At 38.1% G+C, this 19,542-nt stretch overlaps 1 protein-coding gene and 1 long non-coding RNA gene across 2 annotated transcripts; both read left to right on the top strand.

Annotated features, from left to right (window-relative positions):
• Positions 1-189: 189 nt before the first annotated feature.
• LOC102806183 (protein FAM98A-like) lies at positions 190-18,578 on the top strand. Its single transcript, XM_006812242.3, has 11 exons — positions 190-323; positions 1,689-1,837; positions 3,516-3,650; positions 6,052-6,137; positions 11,190-11,384; positions 15,032-15,148; positions 15,361-15,460; positions 15,842-15,924; positions 16,385-16,466; positions 16,766-17,131; positions 18,109-18,578. Exons 1-11 carry the CDS (start codon positions 286-288, stop codon positions 18,207-18,209), a joined length of 1,452 nt encoding a protein of 483 aa, XP_006812305.2. The 5' UTR covers positions 190-285; the 3' UTR covers positions 18,210-18,578.
• Positions 4,705-5,751, top strand: LOC146748086 (uncharacterized). The gene is made up of 2 exons (XR_014931055.1): positions 4,705-5,240; positions 5,493-5,751. It is a non-coding gene; the product is annotated as an uncharacterized LOC146748086 (long non-coding RNA).
• Positions 18,579-19,542: the final 964 nt, after the last annotated feature.

Raw genomic sequence — 19,542 nt, 5'->3', positions numbered from 1 at the left:
CAAAACAATATTATTGTTCGAGATCTTACTTGCATTCACGAAAATCATAACCAGGCTCTGTTTTACAGTAAGAGTTGCTATATATCTTAAAATATTAAAATAAAAATGTCGAATTCATCCATAAAATATAAACACGATTTATGAATTTAATTGAGAAAAGACCGGAAGTTACATTTACGAACAAACGAACTTTTCATCTGCAACAGGAAGGGAGTCTCCGAAGTTGGTGTTATTGCTGTCACCTAAATTTACAACGTATCCCACGAGTAAAGCTTTTTTTGAAAAATGGAAAATGACATTCTCGACAGTTTAGAAGATTTAGGGTTAGTGTAATTATTTCATATTTCCGTCAAGATGATATAATTTTATATCAATGATTGAATCGAATGCGTTGATGTATGTACAGCACATGTGCTTTGACCTCTGACATGAAATGTGGACAATTTGCTTTGTCATCAGATTACATAAATGCCATGTATTTAACAACTACCTTAAACACCCAGCACAGTACCCACTACTATATTACTAAATAAAACAGTTGATAATTTTGGTTTATTAAAACAACCATATGTATGTGAACATGCAGCTAAGTGAAGTTTAATATATTGAAGATAATATTTGGTAATCGTAGTCCTAAATAACTATTAAAAATAGCTAGACGTTTCGAGCAATGGCTCTTTATCGATAGCATAGAAGCAAGTGTGATAACGTACAGGTAGAACATAGGAACGTAAGAACGCGCATGAACTATAAGTTAGAATCACAAAAAATTCCACAATAGAACAAATAACGCGCCTTAGGTAGTGAGCTCAACAAATGAGTTGAACTGTTTGTTAATACCATGGGGTTCTTTAGTTCCAAGGCGGAATATAGTTTCCTCCTCGACACGCCTGAGCTGATTTTCGTTGCCATTGACAACACATACACCAGAAATAGACATATCTGTAATATTATGTCCACTAGAATTAAAATGAAGTGAAACCGGATAATAACGATTTTTCTGTCTAGTTTGCCGTAGATGCTCAGCAAACCGATCACCCAGTCGACGAACTGTAGAACCAATATAAAGTTTCCCGCATCTAATACATGAAATGCAATATACAACATTCATAGTGATACAACTGAACGGATATTTGACCTCAACATCTCCCTTGGGACCAAATATACGATTAGTGTCTGTAATAAAAGGACAAGTATTACACCTAGGACGATTACACGGGACAGAACCATATTTCTCAGGGTCTCCCGTTTCACCCGTATGCACCAATAACCTCCTTAAATTAGTGTCACGGCGCCAGGCAGTAGTAGGCATTAGTGGAAACGTAGAACTTGTCTCCTCACTGGTCTGTAAAATGTGAAAATGTTTGTACTAGTTAAAGCTACCGGTATACAAATGTATCCTCATATCTGTGTATTACATTAATGAGGCCATATATTTTGTTGAATATATTTTCAAAAGAATATTCTGATTGTCAATTCAAAGAGAACAAGTTATTGTTTATAATATTTGTCTTATTATAACAGAACTTAAATTCCACGATTTTTTTTAATAAACTGCATAGAAGAATATTAGAAAATAGAAATTGTTCTTGACACAACATTGTAGCTGCCTGCTTTTCTGATGACAATTGCACAACAATGTATATCATGATTTAATTAATTAATTCAGTGAATGCCTTTGTCTGTAGATATTCAGGAACAGTTGTACAAGAAGGGGAATTATCCAAAGCTCTAGCAGGAGGTCCTAGCTCACCAGAATTTACAGGCTTGATAGCATGGATAACATCTGCATTGAAGCAGTATTGTGGATTTGAAGGGTCTGTCAATGCTACATCATGTAAGAATTTTTTCCATGAATTAATTTTTTGACCACACATTTTAACTGAGTTAATTTGATGATAAAGATGACATTTAATTAAGATGTATATATACAGATCATGGATACTGACCTACTGTATCAATTATGTAAAACACACGCAGTTGTGTAAATAAATACAGCTTCACTGATGGTCAGTGTAAATGTCACAAGGTCAACAGTTCAGTGACATTTATAAGATGTGACCATAAGTGTGGTATTTACAATTGAAACAGCAATTAACAACTTTTACCACAAAAATCTGACAAAAATAGGAAATAAACGTGCACACTGCTTTTTCTTGTTGCTGTCTGTGAAAGGGTATTTTTGCATAAACACAAAACACTGCATTGGCATACATATCACATGACGATGAATGTATTCTTCAGATGTTTACATCTGGATAGCCATCATAACAAAATCCCTCGTGGAGTAAGAAATGTATACTGAAGAATAACTATGGGTGGGGACTTGTGAATTGCATTTAGGTTCTGTTCGTCTGTCATATTTTCTCAGAAGTTCATGGACCAATTTCGATACATGGTGAATTACATGTGCTCCATTTTATACATGGAGAAAATTATCTCCAAGGTTTGCTAGCCAATTCTATTCGAACTTGGAATAATGATAACACCCGTTGGCATAATCAGGCACATACATTATTTAGTCCCCATTTGGATGAAGTTTGAAATAAGTCTCATGGTTTAGTCTTTGTGTTTGTTTGTGGCTGTATCTCAGACAAATTCTTTTCAGGAGTTTAGTTTCTTATTTCCGGTTTCTGTCTGTGACATCTCTAACATTTTCTCAGAAATTCTGTAGCAGATATCAATGAAACTTGGCAGGTTGATGAGTAAGTCTCTGCCGAGTATGCACATAATTTTTTTTTCCAGATCTGAAAATCCTAAGTGGGTCTTTTTCATGATTTTTCATGATCCAAAATTACCTCTCCCAACACCACTGAGAAAACAACTGAGCATGCTCAAAATAAATAATTAGCTTAGATTGTGATACAATCAGTGACAGATGGGTCATACCAATACCAATCTCTGTGGAAACTGTAGAGGGGTGTTAGGGCTACATTTTGAGGGAAATTATAGTGGGTATACTGAAACAAACCCAAGTTCTGGTAATATACAAAGACCTGAATTAACAAAAAAGTCAAGTTGTTATTAAAGGTACATCAAGATATACCTTGAGTTTCTTGAGCATATATACATATACAAGACATAGTTAGGTTGCACTTACGCTGAGATTTTGGACATGGGTCAATGGAAGTTTTCTGTTTTCAGTACAATACTAGATTAAGGGAAATCACTTTATGATGAGTTGTACTCACATAGAGTACATATTAATTCACCTGTTTGCAGATGTTCCATGTATTATTTTAACACGAGTATTTTATAATTAAATGACAGGGACTGTGACATTCATGTCTTGTTGTTTTTCTGTTTTAGCACATCAACAAATGTAGTTTTGTGTCACAATGTAATCCCAAAATGGTTGGCAGCTATTTTGTTTGACAAAATATTTAGTTCACATCATAGAACTGATACATGCAATTCTACAAAAAGGAGCGTTTCTCATATAATAAAGAACAGAGGGGGCTGTGATATTCTCAATGGCTTGTTTTCACATTCATATTTTTCTCTCTTTTTTGTAGCTGCTGATGAGGCTGAAACTTTTGAACTTGAAGTGAGTTCATTTCTCCGGGAATTAGGTTGTCCATATCCTGAGTTAACAACAGGAGAAATGATTAATAGATTAGGAAATCATGAAAATAGATGCAATTTAATTAGTAAGTATTCATTACGACTGGCCATCAACACCAATTACTACTTATAAACCTGTTTACTTAAAACCTTGTGAATAGTGGGACTTCTTCCTGTTGATGTTTAGCATGATGGGTGGACAAGATGGACAAGAACCAAACAATTTATTTTGATCATTTCAAGAAAAGCTCTTGGAATGTTGGGGTTGTGTGAAATATTTAGTCTAAATATGACCAAATTGTAGGAAATATTTCATGATTCACCTGGATTTGCCTGAACATTACTAAAAAGCATAAGCAAATGAAATTGAAATGCACAGCCAAATCACTCAATTTTGTGAGCTTGGTGATTCTATCTGTGCACTAGTTTACTAAACAAATCTTAATAAAGGACAATCTAAAGATTTATGAATACATACTGTTTTCCATGGTTGTCTTCAGTTAGTGACCTCAGTACTGACAAAATCTACAATTTTTGCAGACTATCACTGATCCTGTAACAGTTTGTACACATTCACAGTACTAGCTCTTGATTCTATGTGTCCATTCCTTTGAAATTCTGTGCCTAAAGCATTGGTCAGTCTATGCAATATATTAAAGTCTTTGTTTTGCGTCTTCACTGTTGGCATATCTATTTTGTTTGTGTTACAACTATACTGATTAATTTGATTGAACAATGCAAAATGGCACTTTAATATGTATTGGCTGAATAGAACCGGTCAGACTCAGTGATAGTTGAACATCAATTACATATTCCCTGCAATTTATGATAATTCAGACCACTAAATATTTCATATAATATTCCCAAGCAGTGTTCTCCCCACATAGAACAAAGCATGGCGGCACCGCCATGCTTGGCGACCCGGCCGCCACGCTTGGGCTCGGACCGCCATGCTTACAACTTCACCGCCATGCTAATAGGATGCATTGTTTACGTCCATTTGACCCGCTCACACGTAGCACTGCATAAATTATCACTGTCTACGCCACGGCGGTTTGAACTTGCCGGGACAAATTAAACAGTCCCATTGTTAAACACGTGTGAAGTACAGACGCTGTCAATGGGGAACAAATTGTCACTCAAGTTGCAAACACCGAGATCTATATGACTAAACATGTAAAGGAAAAAAAGGTGATGCCGCCCGGCTAAAACGTACAATCACCGCTAGCACAGCACAGAAACGGAAGCGTGTAGAAACACAGAAACGGTGTGAGGCTGGTTTTGATGAGTCGTGGAAAAAGACATTTCCCTGGTAAGATTTCGTAATTTTAGAAATAAAATGCCAGTGTGTGTATGTTTTGCCGATTGTAAGAACACCGAACATGGTAGGGCTACACCGATTTCAATCAACATCTTAGACACGAGGCTGGTATAGACACGACATGAAAAAAAAACATCACTCGTTACTGTCAACTTTTTTTAGATTATTTATGGATATCTTCTTAGATTAATGGGTACGCGTATGTTATAATTTGTCCAAGCAAAAAAAAAATCGAATTTTGTAATCTTCCGGTCACATGTTGACCTGTGTAGGTATTTCCAAGATGGCGGCCTGTCAACGTCTTGCGAACGACAGCTGCTATCATCACGCGCTATGATCGATGGAATCCCGATTTGTATACATAATTCTATTGTTACGTTTTAATTTTAATTGAATAGTGACCTCATGTTTTTTTTTCCTCGAAATTCCCGAGTCTCCTTGTCGTTGACCTGACAAAACCAACATGTAAACAACATGTTTTGCAGACGAAATGCTATCCATACGGCACTGGGTTCCCGATCGTGGCACAATTCTATCGTTCTGTTTACATTTATTTGAACCTCAATCCTCATTTTTTTTTTAATTATTTATGATTTTTTCCCACTAGGAATGTTGTGCAGTTAATGCTCAAAGCACAACATGATTGCAAAGAGTGGATCTTCTTTATGGAACAAAGTCCCGTGCAAGTCTATGACGATTGAGTTTAACTACAGTAAGGCAGCCAATGTTTGGAGCACAACAAAGTCAGAAGGATTAGTTTAGACTAAGTTTTATGGAACAGTTCACATTAAATGACGATCTTGTCAAATTATGGTATATTATGTAAAGTATTATGCAATTTAAATAAAGTCTCTCATACATTTTAATACTGTCTTGTATGTTTGTTTTTGTGAGAGTGAATCCTGAAAAATATGCAAATTAGCATGCAAATTAGACCGCCATGCTTGCCTCTGAGCCTGGGGAGAACACTGCCAAGACCCCAATACGACTTTAGGAATGATCACAGATTGTAATTATACAAAGAAAAAATAAACAGCATTCTTTTGCACCAGCTATCACATTTGTCTTTTTTTTCAAACAGTACAAAAAACATTGCAAATGTATGTGTTTGAGATTGTGTTTTATGCCGGTATCAATAATGAATTTCTGTATTTTTAATTCCATAGATTACCTGGTAACAGAATTACAGGCTGCAAAGATTTTTGCAGTAAAACCGCAAAAGTCTGTATCACAAGCCAAGAATGAACCAGAAGTAAGTATACTTTGGCAGGTAGTGAGTGAGAATGAACCAGGAGTAAGTATACCTCAACAGATAGTGAGTGAGAATGAACCAGGAATAAGTATACCTCAAAAAGTAGTGAGTGAGAATGAACCAGAAGTAAGGATACCTCAACAGGTAGTGAGTGAGAATAACCAGAAGTAAAGATACCTCAACAGGTAGTGAGTGAGAATAACCAGGAGTATACCTCAATAGATAGTGAGTGAGAATGAACCAGGAGTAAGGATACCTCAACAGGTAGTGAGTGAGAATAACCAGAAGTAAAGATACCTCAACAGGTAGTGAGTGAGAATAACCAGGAGTATACCTCAATAGATAGTGAGTGAGAATGAACCAGGAGTAAGAATAACTCAACAGGTAGTGAGTGAGAATGAACCAGGAGTAAGGATAACTCAACAGGTAGTGAGTGAGAATGAACCAGGAGTAAGGATAACTCAACAGGTAGTGAGTGAGAATGAACCAGAAGTAAGGATACCTCAACAGGTAGTGAGTGAGAATGAACCAAGAGTAAGGATACCTCAACAGATAGTGAGTGAGAATGAACCAGGAGTAAGAATAACTCAACAGGTAGTGAGTGAGAATGAACCAGGAGTAAGGATAACTCAACAGGTAGTGAGTGAGAATGAACCAGAAGTAAGGATACCTCAACAGGTAGTGAGTGAGAATGAACCAGGAGTAAGGATACCTCAACAGGTAGTGAGTGAGAATGAACCAGGAGTAAGGATAACTCAACAGGTAGTGAGTGAGAATGAACCAGACGTAAGGATAACTCAACAGGTAGTGAGTGAGAATGAACCAGGAGTAAGGATAACTCAACAGGTAGTGAGTGAGAATGAACCAGGACTAAGGATACCTCAACAGGTAGTGAGTGAGAATGAACTAGGAGTAAGAATAACTCGACAGGTAGTGAGTGAGAATGAACCAGGAGTAAGGATAACTCAACAGGTAGTGAGTGAGAATGAACCAGGAGTAAGGATAACTCAACAGGTAGTGAGTGAGAATGAACCAGGAGTAAGGATACCTCAACAGGTAGTGAGTGAGAATGAACCAGGAGTAAGGATAACTCAACAGGTAGTGAGTGAGAATGAACCAGACGTAAGGATACCTCAACAGGTAGTGAGTGAGAATGAACCAAGAGTAAGGATACCTCAACAGATAGTGAGTGAGAATGAACCAGGAGTAAGGATAACTCAACAGGTAGTGAGTGAGAATGAACCAGGAGTAAGGATAACTCAACAGGTAGTGAGTGAGAATGAACCAGAAGTAAGGATACCTCAACAGGTAGTGAGTGAGAATGAACCAGGAGTAAGGATACCTCAACAGGTAGTGAGTGAGAATGAACCAGGAGTAAGGATAACTCAACAGGTAGTGAGTGAGAATGAACCAGGAGTATCTCAACAGGTAGTGGGTTAGAATGAACCAGGAGTAAGGATAACTCAACAGGTAGTAAGTGAGAATGAACCAGGAGTAAGGATAACTCAACAGGTAGTGAGTGAGAATGAACCAGAAGTAAGGATAACTCAACAGGTAGTGAGTGAGAATGAACCAGGAGTAAGGATACCTCAACAGGTAGTGAGTGAGAATGAACAAGGAGTAAGGATAACTCAACAGGTAGTGAGTGAGAATGAACCAGGAGTAAGGATGACTGAACAGATAGTGAGTGAGAATGAACCAGGAGTAAGGATAACTCAACAGGTAGTGAGTGAGAATGAACCAGGAGTAAGGATAACTCAACAGGTAGTGAGTGAGAATGAACCAGGAGTAAGGATAACTCAACAGGTAGTGAGTGAGAATGAACCAGGACTAAGGATACCTCAACAGGTAGTGAGTGAGAATGAACTAGGAGTGAGGATACCTCAACAGGTAGTGAGTGAGAATGAACTAGGAGTGAGGATACCTCAACAGGTAGTGAGTGAGAATGAACTAGGAGTGAGGATACCTCAACAGGTAGTGAGTGAGAATGAACCAGAAGTAAGGATACCTCAACAGGTAGTGAGTGAGAATGAACCAGGACTAAGGATACCTCAACAGGTAGTGAGTGAGAATGAACTAGTAGTAAGGATACCTCAACAGGTAGTGAGTGAGAATACCTCAACAGGTAGTGGGTTAGAATGAACCAGGAGTAAGGATAACTCAACAGGTAGTGAGTGAGAATGAACCAGGAGTAAGGATAACTCAACAGGTCGTGAGTGAGAATGAACCAGGACTAAGGATACCTCAACAGGTAGTGAGTGAGAATGAACCAGGACTAAGGATACCTCAACAGGTAGTGAGTGAGAATGAACCAGGAGTAAGGATACCTCAACAGATAGTGAGTGAGAATGAACTAGTAGTAAGGATACCTCAACAGGTAGTGAGTGAGAATACCTCAACAGGTAGTGGGTTAGAATGAACCAGGAGTAAGGATAACTCAACAGGTAGTGAGTGAGAATGAACCAGGAGTAAGGATAACTCAACAGGTAGTGAGTGAGAATGAACCAGGAGTAAGGATACCTCAACAGGTAGAGTGAGAATGAACCAGGACTAAGGATTCCTCAACAGATAGTGAGTGAGAATGAACCAGGACTAAGGATACCTCAACAGATAGTGAGTGAGAATGAACTAGTAGTAAGGATAACTCAACAGGTAGTGAGTGAGAATGAACCAGAAGTAAGGATACCTCAACAGGTAGTGAGTGAGAATACCTCAACAGGTAGTGGGTTAGAATGAACCAGGAGTAAGGATAACTCAACAGGTAGTGAGTGAGAATGAACCAGGAGTAAGGATAACTCAACAGGTAGTGAGTGAGAATGAACCAGGAGTAAGGATACCTCAACAGATAGTGAGTGAGAATGAACCAGGAGTAAGGATAACTCAACAGGTAGTGAGTGAGGATAACTCAACAGGTAGTGAGTGAGAATGAACCAGGAGTAAGGATAACTCAACAGGTAGTGAGTGAGAATGAACCAGGACTAAGGATACCTCAACAGGTAGTGAGTGAGAATGAACTAGGAGTGAGGATACCTCAACAGGTAGTGAGTGAGAATGAACTAGGAGTGAGGATACCTCAACAGGTAGTGAGTGAGAATGAACTAGGAGTGAGGATACCTCAACAGGTAGTGAGTGAGAATGAACCAGAAGTAAGGATACCTCAACAGGTAGTGAGTGAGAATGAACCAGGACTAAGGATACCTCAACAGGTAGTGAGTGAGAATGAACTAGTAGTAAGGATACCTCAACAGGTAGTGAGTGAGAATACCTCAACAGGTAGTGGGTTAGAATGAACCAGGAGTAAGGATAACTCAATAGGTAGTGAGTGAGAATGAACCAGGAGTAAGGATAACTCAACAGGTAGTGAGTGAGAATGAACCAGGACTAAGGATACCTCAACAGGTAGTGAGTGAGAATGAACCAGGACTAAGGATACCTCAACAGGTAGTGAGTGAGAATGAACCAGGAGTAAGGATACCTCAACAGATAGTGAGTGAGAATGAACTAGTAGTAAGGATACCTCAACAGGTAGTGAGTGAGAATACCTCAACAGGTAGTGGGTTAGAATGAACCAGGAGTAAGGATAACTCAACAGGTAGTGAGTGAGAATGAACCAGGAGTAAGGATAACTCAACAGGTAGTGAGTGAGAATGAACCAGGAGTAAGGATACCTCAACAGGTAGTGAGTGAGAATGAACCAGGACTAAGGATACCTCAACAGATAGTGAGTGAGAATGAACCAGGACTAAGGATACCTCAACAGATAGTGAGTGAGAATGAACTAGTAGTAAGGATAACTCAACAGGTAGTGAGTGAGAATGAACCAGAAGTAAGGATACCTCAACAGGTAGTGAGTGAGAATACCTCAACAGGTAGTGGGTTAGAATGAACCAGGAGTAAGGATAACTCAACAGGTAGTGAGTGAGAATGAACCAGGAGTAAGGATACCTCAACAGATAGTGAGTGAGAATGAACCAGGAGTAAGGATAACTCAACAGGTAGTGAGTGAGGATACCTCAACAGGTAGTGAGTGAGAATGAACCAGAAGTAAGGATACAACAACAGATAGTGAGAATGAACGAGGAGTAAGGATACCTCAACAGGTAGTGAGTGAGAATGAACCAGAAGTAAGGATACAACAACAGATAGTGAGAATGAACGAGGAGTAAGGATACCTTGGCAATTAGTGGCATGATAAAATAACTTTCTTTACTCTTAGCAGCTGTCGCCATGCCATCTGTTGCAGAATTATGCAACTAAATTTTGTACTGGAAAATGTATTATCTATTTGTAGCACATGCATAAATTAGAGGTTTATCTGTTGTCAAAACGAATCATATTTTTATGATCCATCATACAATAAATTCAACTTTTAGTTCATCTGTGTTTATGGCCTTAGTGACATTTTCAATTGTCATTTTGATTTTATAATTGTGTTTACAAAAGTATTACCATGGTAAACTGCATTCAGGGTTGGGAATATGACATCCATCCAGTTGGGGAGGGGGGTTAAAGGAAAAGTTAGGTCTAACAACATCATCTTCCCAGATGGAAGAGTCGGTAAATGTAAGAACATGCAATTTACAGCTTTTTCATATCACTTTTCATTCTCAAGATATTCAACTTTTCATTTATAATTTATGTAGTCCACCATCTTGATTCTTCAGCAAAGGATAATGGGTAAAGTATGACATCATATCCATTCTTTAGAGAGCATTATATTGTTTGGCTTGACTTCCCCTTTATGCTGTTGGTTCCCTGTGCTTTCCCTTCAGTGCACATACAAAAATCCTTGCACTCTTGTCGCAATGAGTAGTGGATTACAGGATGACTGGTACTTAACCTAGAAATGCAAGACTTCTTTAGAAATTACAAAATTCCATTTTCAGAAAAATGAATGGGCAATCCTGCCTAAATATGGTCAAATAAATATTAAAAAAATAATGTTAAGAACTAATGAAAACCCTTTTATATTATGTGAGCATTGAAAGTAGCCATATCACACCTTGTACAATATGAAACCTGATTTGCTGATTGATGGCATATTATTTTCAGGCTAACTGGAGTGAAACAAGTAAAATTTTGAAATCTCTACTAATAACACTTGGTATATCAAGACCACCTCCTGGAATCACAGAGAATCAACTATTCAATAAAGTGGAATCAAAAATACGAGAGCTTGCGAGTCAGTTACCTCCAGATCATCTTGGTAAGCCGATTATCAAATCTGCATTGAGCCCTAAACAGTGGGTAAGTAATCTAAATCACTATAATTCTGGTTTGTGAAATTCAATAACTTTGGATATACCTTATTTATCCAAGTAAGAGCCCAGGGTCCTGAACATAGAAAATTACCAAAAATAGGGGTGGGCCTATGCCCGGACATCCCTTGCAAAATTGCGAAAATTGACAACATGCAGATCAAACTGCGGTGCGGCATAAAATGGCAAATGAAAACTTGCAACAGAAATAAATGAACAATATGCAACATTAGAAGTGAAACAAAAATAATTTATTGCTTATAATGTGACAAATAAACCAGAATTAATAAAAATCGACAGTAAGGAATCATTTGAATTGGGATTTCTCCGCCGCCAAACATGCCAAATACGCGAGCCCTCAAAATGAACTGAAATGTCAGGGGTTAAACTGCGTAAAATTATTTTTTGGTTTCAACAAATTACGTGCATTGTCATCTCGGTCAAAGTCAAAATCCACAAAGTTCAAGTTGGTGTCGCTGTCGCCATCGAACAAAATCCCTACAACTTCGTCCTGAAGTTTGTTCTCGCACACAATTTGGACTCAGCACTTTGATTCCACAGATTTCACAGTCTGTCAGCTTGGCACTTTTCTTTCATGTCTAATCACAATAAAGAAACAAGAAAAATGGGGTCACTCTGCTACGATGGCACACGATGCTTTTGTTTACAGTCTGTCAATCATTTTTGACCTTTAAGCATCTGCTTTACTGATTGGCTAAGAATGACATCATTACTGGTGTTTCATCATAGAGGTCAAGTCAACATTGTTTTCTTATTAGACTAGACGCTTATCAATCGTGGTGAAAATTATTATTCTGCAAGCTCTGGCGGTTGGAATGTCTCACTATATGGATATCCTGTGGGCTTGAAATAGGAAGATTTTTTTTTCTCCAATGACAGAAGAATAATTTTCATGGCAGAAATGCAATATAAGGTATCCTTACTTCTGATGAAAGATGGTAAAAAAGTTGTCGGACTTCGGCGGATTGCTACAATATTGCAACATTGGTTTCATTCTCGATGACACTAAAGCCGAACGAGTGTGACAGTTGCTTCGCGGCTCTCCATATTAAAATTCTGTAAGATTTGCTTGAATCATTTCTAAGGAAACAACAAACCAAACGGCCAGCCCTTTTCAGGGCCATGACATATTTTAAAAGAAGAACTACCGTTTCTGCTTTAATATACATTTTTGTAAACTTGCTGATAACAATTCTGATAAAAAATATTTTGCTGTCACAGCTATTTCACGTTCACCCCTTGTTTACGCAATTGACAATTATTAGCCCCCTCTCGGGCTTGTAGTTTCTCCTTCGTCAGTCCGTCCGTCCGGAGTAATTTCTTGGAGACGGCTTGGTACAAAGACATATGTATATGTGCACGTCAATTTATTTCCTGATTCGATAAAATGTGGCCGACTGGTGGCCATTTTTAATGACAAAATTCAGTCCTTGGTCCTTGTGTGTCCATCATTATTTCTCGGAGATGGCTTGACCGATTTTGGGACAAAGGGACCACCCATACAGATGCACGTTGTTTTACTTTTTTTTCAAGAATTTTTGTCAGAATCACAACAAACTGCAATGAAGTCAACTGTTAATACAATGAACAAATAATAGGTTTTTGTTATTTTTCTTATTTACAAGTGTAGAAAAAGACCCTATTTGCATATGCCAAGACATGACCTCTATTTCTTTATTGTATCAAAATTGGGAGGTCGGCGTTTGCCTGGGCATGGGCTTCTTACCCGGATAAATATGGTAGCTCACACTCAATTCAATGACTTAGCTTGGAAATAGATTTTATTCAATTTACGTTATCACACCATTATTTAAACAATAATGAACGACCCGCCAACCCATAATGGGCGAAAGCTCACTTTGTGCGACATATATGTACGAGGCGTTAGCCGAGTACATATATGGAGCACAAAGTGTGCTTGAGTCCATTATGGGTTGTCGGGGAGTTCATTATTGTTATTATTTTGTAGCGTTGTCATTACCAGTGGATTTGCTGCCTCTAAAAAGCGGAAAAATGTGGAAAAAATCTACAGTGAACGAAATAGTTTCAAAGTCACTGGCCCACGAATCTGAATAATTTAAAATGTCTTTCTGGAAATTGGTTCCACAATCTCATATGGCAAACTAAGGAAGAAACTAGTTTTAATCCATCAAATATAATTGTATTGAACTCATTTACATTGCGAGTGAATGAGTGACTGATGTGTGATGTGGAGTAGCATTACAGTGATTACCCGAGCGAACGGCACACCGTGACTGGTACCGGGACTGGTACACCGTATCGGTGTCCACCGCGGCTTGCACTACACTACGCTAGATCGCCGCCGTGGTCCAGCTGGATTGTCTGTGTGTAGGGATGCGTACCCGGGCACGTGTACCTAGTTGCATCGTTACCCCATCCCACTAGTGTTTTCAAACAATCAAGGTAGATATTATTGGCAACTGTTCTTTCTGTGTAATAGTTATTTTAAATTTCACGGGAGGGCGAGGATTTGACGAATACTATGAAGCCTAACGTAGCGTAGCGGGCGAACGAACATGACCGGAAAGCCAGTGGGTGTTAGCCATCCTAGAAGGAGAACCAACAGTGATTTTAATCTCACTGTATAAATAAACAGATACACACCTGGGAACACTGATACTTTCATTTATTTATACAAACTGTGCCCGGACAGTTACATTTACCGGGAGTTGACGCCGAGGAAATAAGAGTCACGTCGGTCTTTCGTCGATTTCGTTTTGCAAATTTTGTAGTACAAAAACAGAACAAATTCATCTCTCTGTACTCGTAGACATACATTGTACCCCCATTTCGTTTATCGCATTTGCTTGGATAAATTATCCTCGGTTAGCCTCACTTCAACAACACGATAAGGCGAACTAATCAGGAGGCCACCAGGACAGCAGCATCAGTCGCGGAATCTAGAAGCGCACATACTAGATGGAACGCTTCGACCGAACGCGCAATAGCGGCGTACAGAGCAGACGACGATGCCTTCAAAATATTGTCTGATTTCGATATTGAAATCTGCTGTTATTGGTTATGGACCGTTTTATTTGAAGTCGATTGTGGTATTAAATACTTGTTATCGTACAATATTTCTTCTTTTTCAATAGTTTCTTCTTTATTCGTTTTTGAAATCAACATTGTATTCATATCCATGGGACAGGGCCTTGATGCTCAATAATGTAATACATTATCGCGAATAATCTGCTGCAATGACGTCATAAAATCCACTGGTATTGATAATGCTATAATATATATACTTTTAATGTTGGTTATCTGTTTAGGCTCTCAGCAGGTGAGGTGTTAACATTTATTGCTATTGCACTGACAGTATGTTTAAAAAGCACCTTAAATGTATTGGAGACATAACAACATTGGTGAATACAAAATACTGTATTATTACATCTTTACTGCAGCATTCATTGTTACAAACCTTATAATATTAGTATTGACTGTAAAAATATGCAAATAAAATAAAATAGTTCCTTCCAAAGTTGATTAAGTCTCATTCAAGTTAATCACAGCCATCAGGAGAACAATACTCTAATCCTAGGATTGATAATATTAGCTGTATTTTTTTTATTATTTCAATTTTTTGTTTGTTCAAAGAACAATTTAGAAGAAATAAATGGTGCACTAACTAAAGAATTTGTAGTCCGAAGATACATGTTATTGAAACGACTTGATGTCACTGTTCAGTCATTTAAATGGTCAGATAGGATAAAGGTGAGATTATACAAACTAATATATTCATGTTGCTTGGCAACATAATTGAACTCTGACCTGTAAGAACTAATTCAAGGGGACTTCATTATGATGCATGTGTGTAAGTTTTTAAAATATTGTAGGTTTATGACCTTTTTTTCCCATCGTTCTGGACTTTTCGAGTTTCCCCAATGATATGGGGGTTGTAATTAATGTCTGTTTATTTTGTACAGGGGAAGGCTGATCACCTGGCAGCGGTGTATCAACCAAAAAGAAAAATGTTATCTCCTCAAAGTAAAATAACCATAGCAGATTTAGTGGCATCAAGGGAAGGTGAGGCCATTTTCTTTGTTCCACCTGCAATCAGAGTTGTTAGAAATATAGATAGAAACAGTCTATCGTTATTCAGTGTTTTTGGATGAGATCTTGGATGTTTTCATGAATATATAGTACAACTCAAACTACCATATTTGCTCTATGAATAAGAGATTGTGCTTCTAAGAGAGTGAATATGGTATTGACTTTTTAAATATTTATTTATGTGTACATTTGACATATTGCAGTTGTATAAAATTTTCTTTCGTTTTTCTAGATTTCATTTTGTTTTGACCATTATCTACAAGCAAAGATTTTCTTATATATTACAACATCCTGCCAAACAAATAACTATTAAATGTATTGTATTTAATTAAAATCATTTCTAATGTATTACAGATTTAATCAGACTTACAAAGACCAGTAGTGGATCAGTAAGGGAACACACACAGAGTGCAGTTAATAAAGTTGTTATGGGCATGGTACGTGGTTCATGTTAACAATGTTGCTTTTTCATTCAGTGTTCATTTATTAAATGAGATGAAACATGTGTGACAATATTTGCTAGATATAAACTTCGGTATGGTATTGTAACATTGGTGTAAAATATTCCAAGTTTTCATCTCTCAGCAATTATGATTGGTGTTTCATATAATGAGACATTTTGGTATGGTTTGGTTTGTTTGTAATGATTTATTTTAATGGTGTCATAGCTTAATCTATGTGCCACATTTACACCAGTTTCTGTTTGCATTTGATGCTGTAGAGAATCTTGCAGTTGTAAATGTTTTTATGTCAGTGGGTTTTGATATCAGAATTTCTTAATCCCCAATACTAGTCGAATCTTGTCTTGGTTTTTCCTTCTCATTCATCGTGGAGTTTTAGTAATATTATTGTAGCTAAATTGAAATGTTAAATGAAATGACGCTTTATGATATGCAGGTTCCTGACCGCGGTGGTCGACCACAAGAAGCTGCACCTCCACCTCCAGAAATGCCTGCTTTTACAAAAAGAGTTGACGGTGGTAAGTAAGCCATTGTGTTTAAGGATATTTGGAAATGAAACTCAAACTCCCAACTAAAGTTGTGATATTGCTATATCAAAGCACATTTATTAGCCATAAAGCTAATTTCAGTTTACTTAAGGGAGTATACATGTACCTTAGTACCTGAAACTGTAATTCGTTGTTTGGTCTGTTGGGTGCTTTAGTAGAGCAAAGATGATGATACCATGTATGGCATGTCATCAAAGCAACTGAACCAAAATTTACAGTCATATGAACATTAAACTGATCATTTACAAATTTCTTGTTGTTTTTTATAGGTGGAAGGGGAGGTGGAGGAGGACGAGGGGGCAGAGGGGGTGGGGGTAGTGGTAGAGGGGGCGGCTATCAGCGAGGAGGAGGTCATCAACAAGGAGGACAACAAGGTGGTTACAAACAAAGTTTTGGGGACCAGAGCTATCAAAATTACAGCCAAGGAGGGTATAATCAAGGTGGGTTCCAGCAAGGGCATCAACAACAGGGATATCAACAACAGGGATACCAACAGCAAGGATACCAACAACAGGGATACCAACAGCAAGGATACCAACAACAGGGATACCAACAGAGTGGTTATCAAGGAGGAGGAGGAGGAGGAGGAGGAGGGGGTGGTGGTGGTGGTGGTGGTGGTAATAGAGTCCAAGGAAGTAAGTAGTTCTATTCTATACTCTGACCTGTGTTCCTACACAACAAATTTGCTCTGAGGCTCATTAGGAAAACTGACATGAAGACACATAATAGTACAGTACGCTTTCACCACCAAAATAAATACATCCTACCATGAATCTTTTGGGTACCAAAATAAAACTTTCACTTTCTCAAAATAAAGCCGAATATTTTGATCAGGTCCTGTAGAAATGTCAATTTTTTCATAATTATCAACAAAATGATGGAACAATACTTGAAAGTAAGCAAAATGTTGCACACACGCCATTTATGAAAAATTGGGTCATAAATTGCAGGAAATTTGTTAGGGGTTCATGTGCTAGTATTTATCAATTGCAACAAGGGTATTTGTTTGTATGAATAAGACCTAGCTCTCTGGGGAAAATTACCGTATTCAACGATAGATAATCACCAAGCATAAGTTTGGATTAATATCACAGGGGGTTGCTGACAAGTTATGGGTTAGAAATTACCTAATAGTGTGATTCTGGAAACATTATACAAAATTTTATTTTTATTTTGCCTGTTGACTCCCATGTGTGAAACACAATGGGAGTCTGTATGTCTGTTCCACTGATATCTAAAGAACCACCTATTGGATTTCGATGGAACTTAGTATATAGATGATCTGGGCTAATGACTTGCTTAGTTTTCAGTACAAATATATGCATATTAATTACCTAGTTTGCATAATTAGTCAATTTTCAGCCTTTTCGCTGATATTTAAGTACTAATCTTTACACTTCAATGAAACTTGTTACGTAGATGCTCTAGGACTATGTACAGACCTGATTACCAAATATACCATGAAGCAAGTTGCCACGTAATTTTCTGGTAACAGTTAGAATATAATTATTTTGTGCATGCAGTCCATATAATTCAGGATAACCCAAAGTCACAATACATCATTTTTCCACCTTTTTTCACCAGCTAAAAAATTCTTCGTTGAATATTTCAGATTGGTCAGGTGATGGACGAAAAGGTAGTGCAGGTGCAGGTGGAGGTGGATGGAAAGGTAAAGGAAGAGGACGAGGGGGCGGAGGAGGCCATGTAATCTGATAATGAAATATGGTTTATGTGTATAAACCGCTACGTATACTAGCACTTACAGTCATAGGAGAATGTAGTGACAAACATATATGTGGTATGTTGCGCATGCTGAGCACCAACAAATTACAGTACCGTATAATTACCATAGATTTACTATAAATAGTTGCTATGGTAATGGTGTATCATATTTGGTACATAACACTTATATCAAATTATGTTTACCCTACATTATGTTCAACATTGGAAATAAAACATAGTCAGTATAAAAAATTATTTGACATGGGATCATTGAACACATGCCAGAACACTACTGGGTTAGAATTGTTTTTATTGTATCATTGTTGACGAGGAAAGACCCAATTAAGTCATTACTGAAGATTTAGAAATGTCTATATAATCAATTTTAAGGTTAACATGAAAATACTATGAACTGCTCACTATGCTCAACACTGGGCAACATTTGTTCAGTACATGTATTGTCAGCACTGGGCAGCATCTGCCATTGTTCAGTACATGTATTGTCAGCACTGGGCAGCATCTGCCATTGTTCAGTACATGTATTGTCAGCACTGGGCAGCATCTGTCTTTGTTCAGTACATGTATTGTCAGCACCGGGCAGCATCTGCCATTGTTCAGTACATGTATTGTCAGCACTGGGCAGCATCTGTCATTGTTCAGTACATGTTTTGTCAGCACTGGGCAGCATCTGTCATTGTTCAGTACATGTATTGTCAGCACCGGGCAGCATCTGCCATTGTTCAGTACATGTATTGTCAGCACTGGGCAGCATCTGTCATTGTTCAGTACATGTTTTGTCAGCACTGGGCAGCATCTGTCATTGTTCAGTACATGTATTGTCAGCACTGGGCAGCATCTGTCTTTGTTCAGTACATGTATTGTCAGCACCGGGCAGCATCTGCCATTGTTCAGTACATGTATTGTCAGCACTGGGCAGCATCTGTCATTGTTCAGTACATGTTTTGTCAGCACTGGGCAGCATCTGTCATTGTTCAGTACATGTTTTGTCAGCACTGGGCAGCATCTGCCATTGTTCAGTACATGTATTGTCAGCCCTGGGCAGCATCTGTCATTGTTCAGTACATGTATTGTCAGCACTGGGCAGCATCTGCCATTGTTCAGTACATGTAATGTCAGCACTGGGCAGCATCTGCCATTGTTCAGTACATGTATTGTCAGCACTGGGCAGCATCTGCCATTGTTCAGTACATGTATTGTCAGCACTGGGCAGCATCTGTCTTTGTTCAGTACATGTATTGTCAGCACTGGGCAGCATCTGCCATTGTTCAGTACATGTATTGTCAGCACTGGGCAGCATCTGCCA

This window comes from Saccoglossus kowalevskii, chromosome 2 (assembly GCF_978046115.1).
Source record: "Saccoglossus kowalevskii chromosome 2, keSacKowa6.1, whole genome shotgun sequence".
NCBI lineage: Eukaryota > Metazoa > Hemichordata > Enteropneusta > Harrimaniidae > Saccoglossus > Saccoglossus kowalevskii.
The sequence above is the reverse complement of the archived record's forward strand: the minus strand, read 5'-3'. Positions and strand labels throughout refer to the sequence as shown.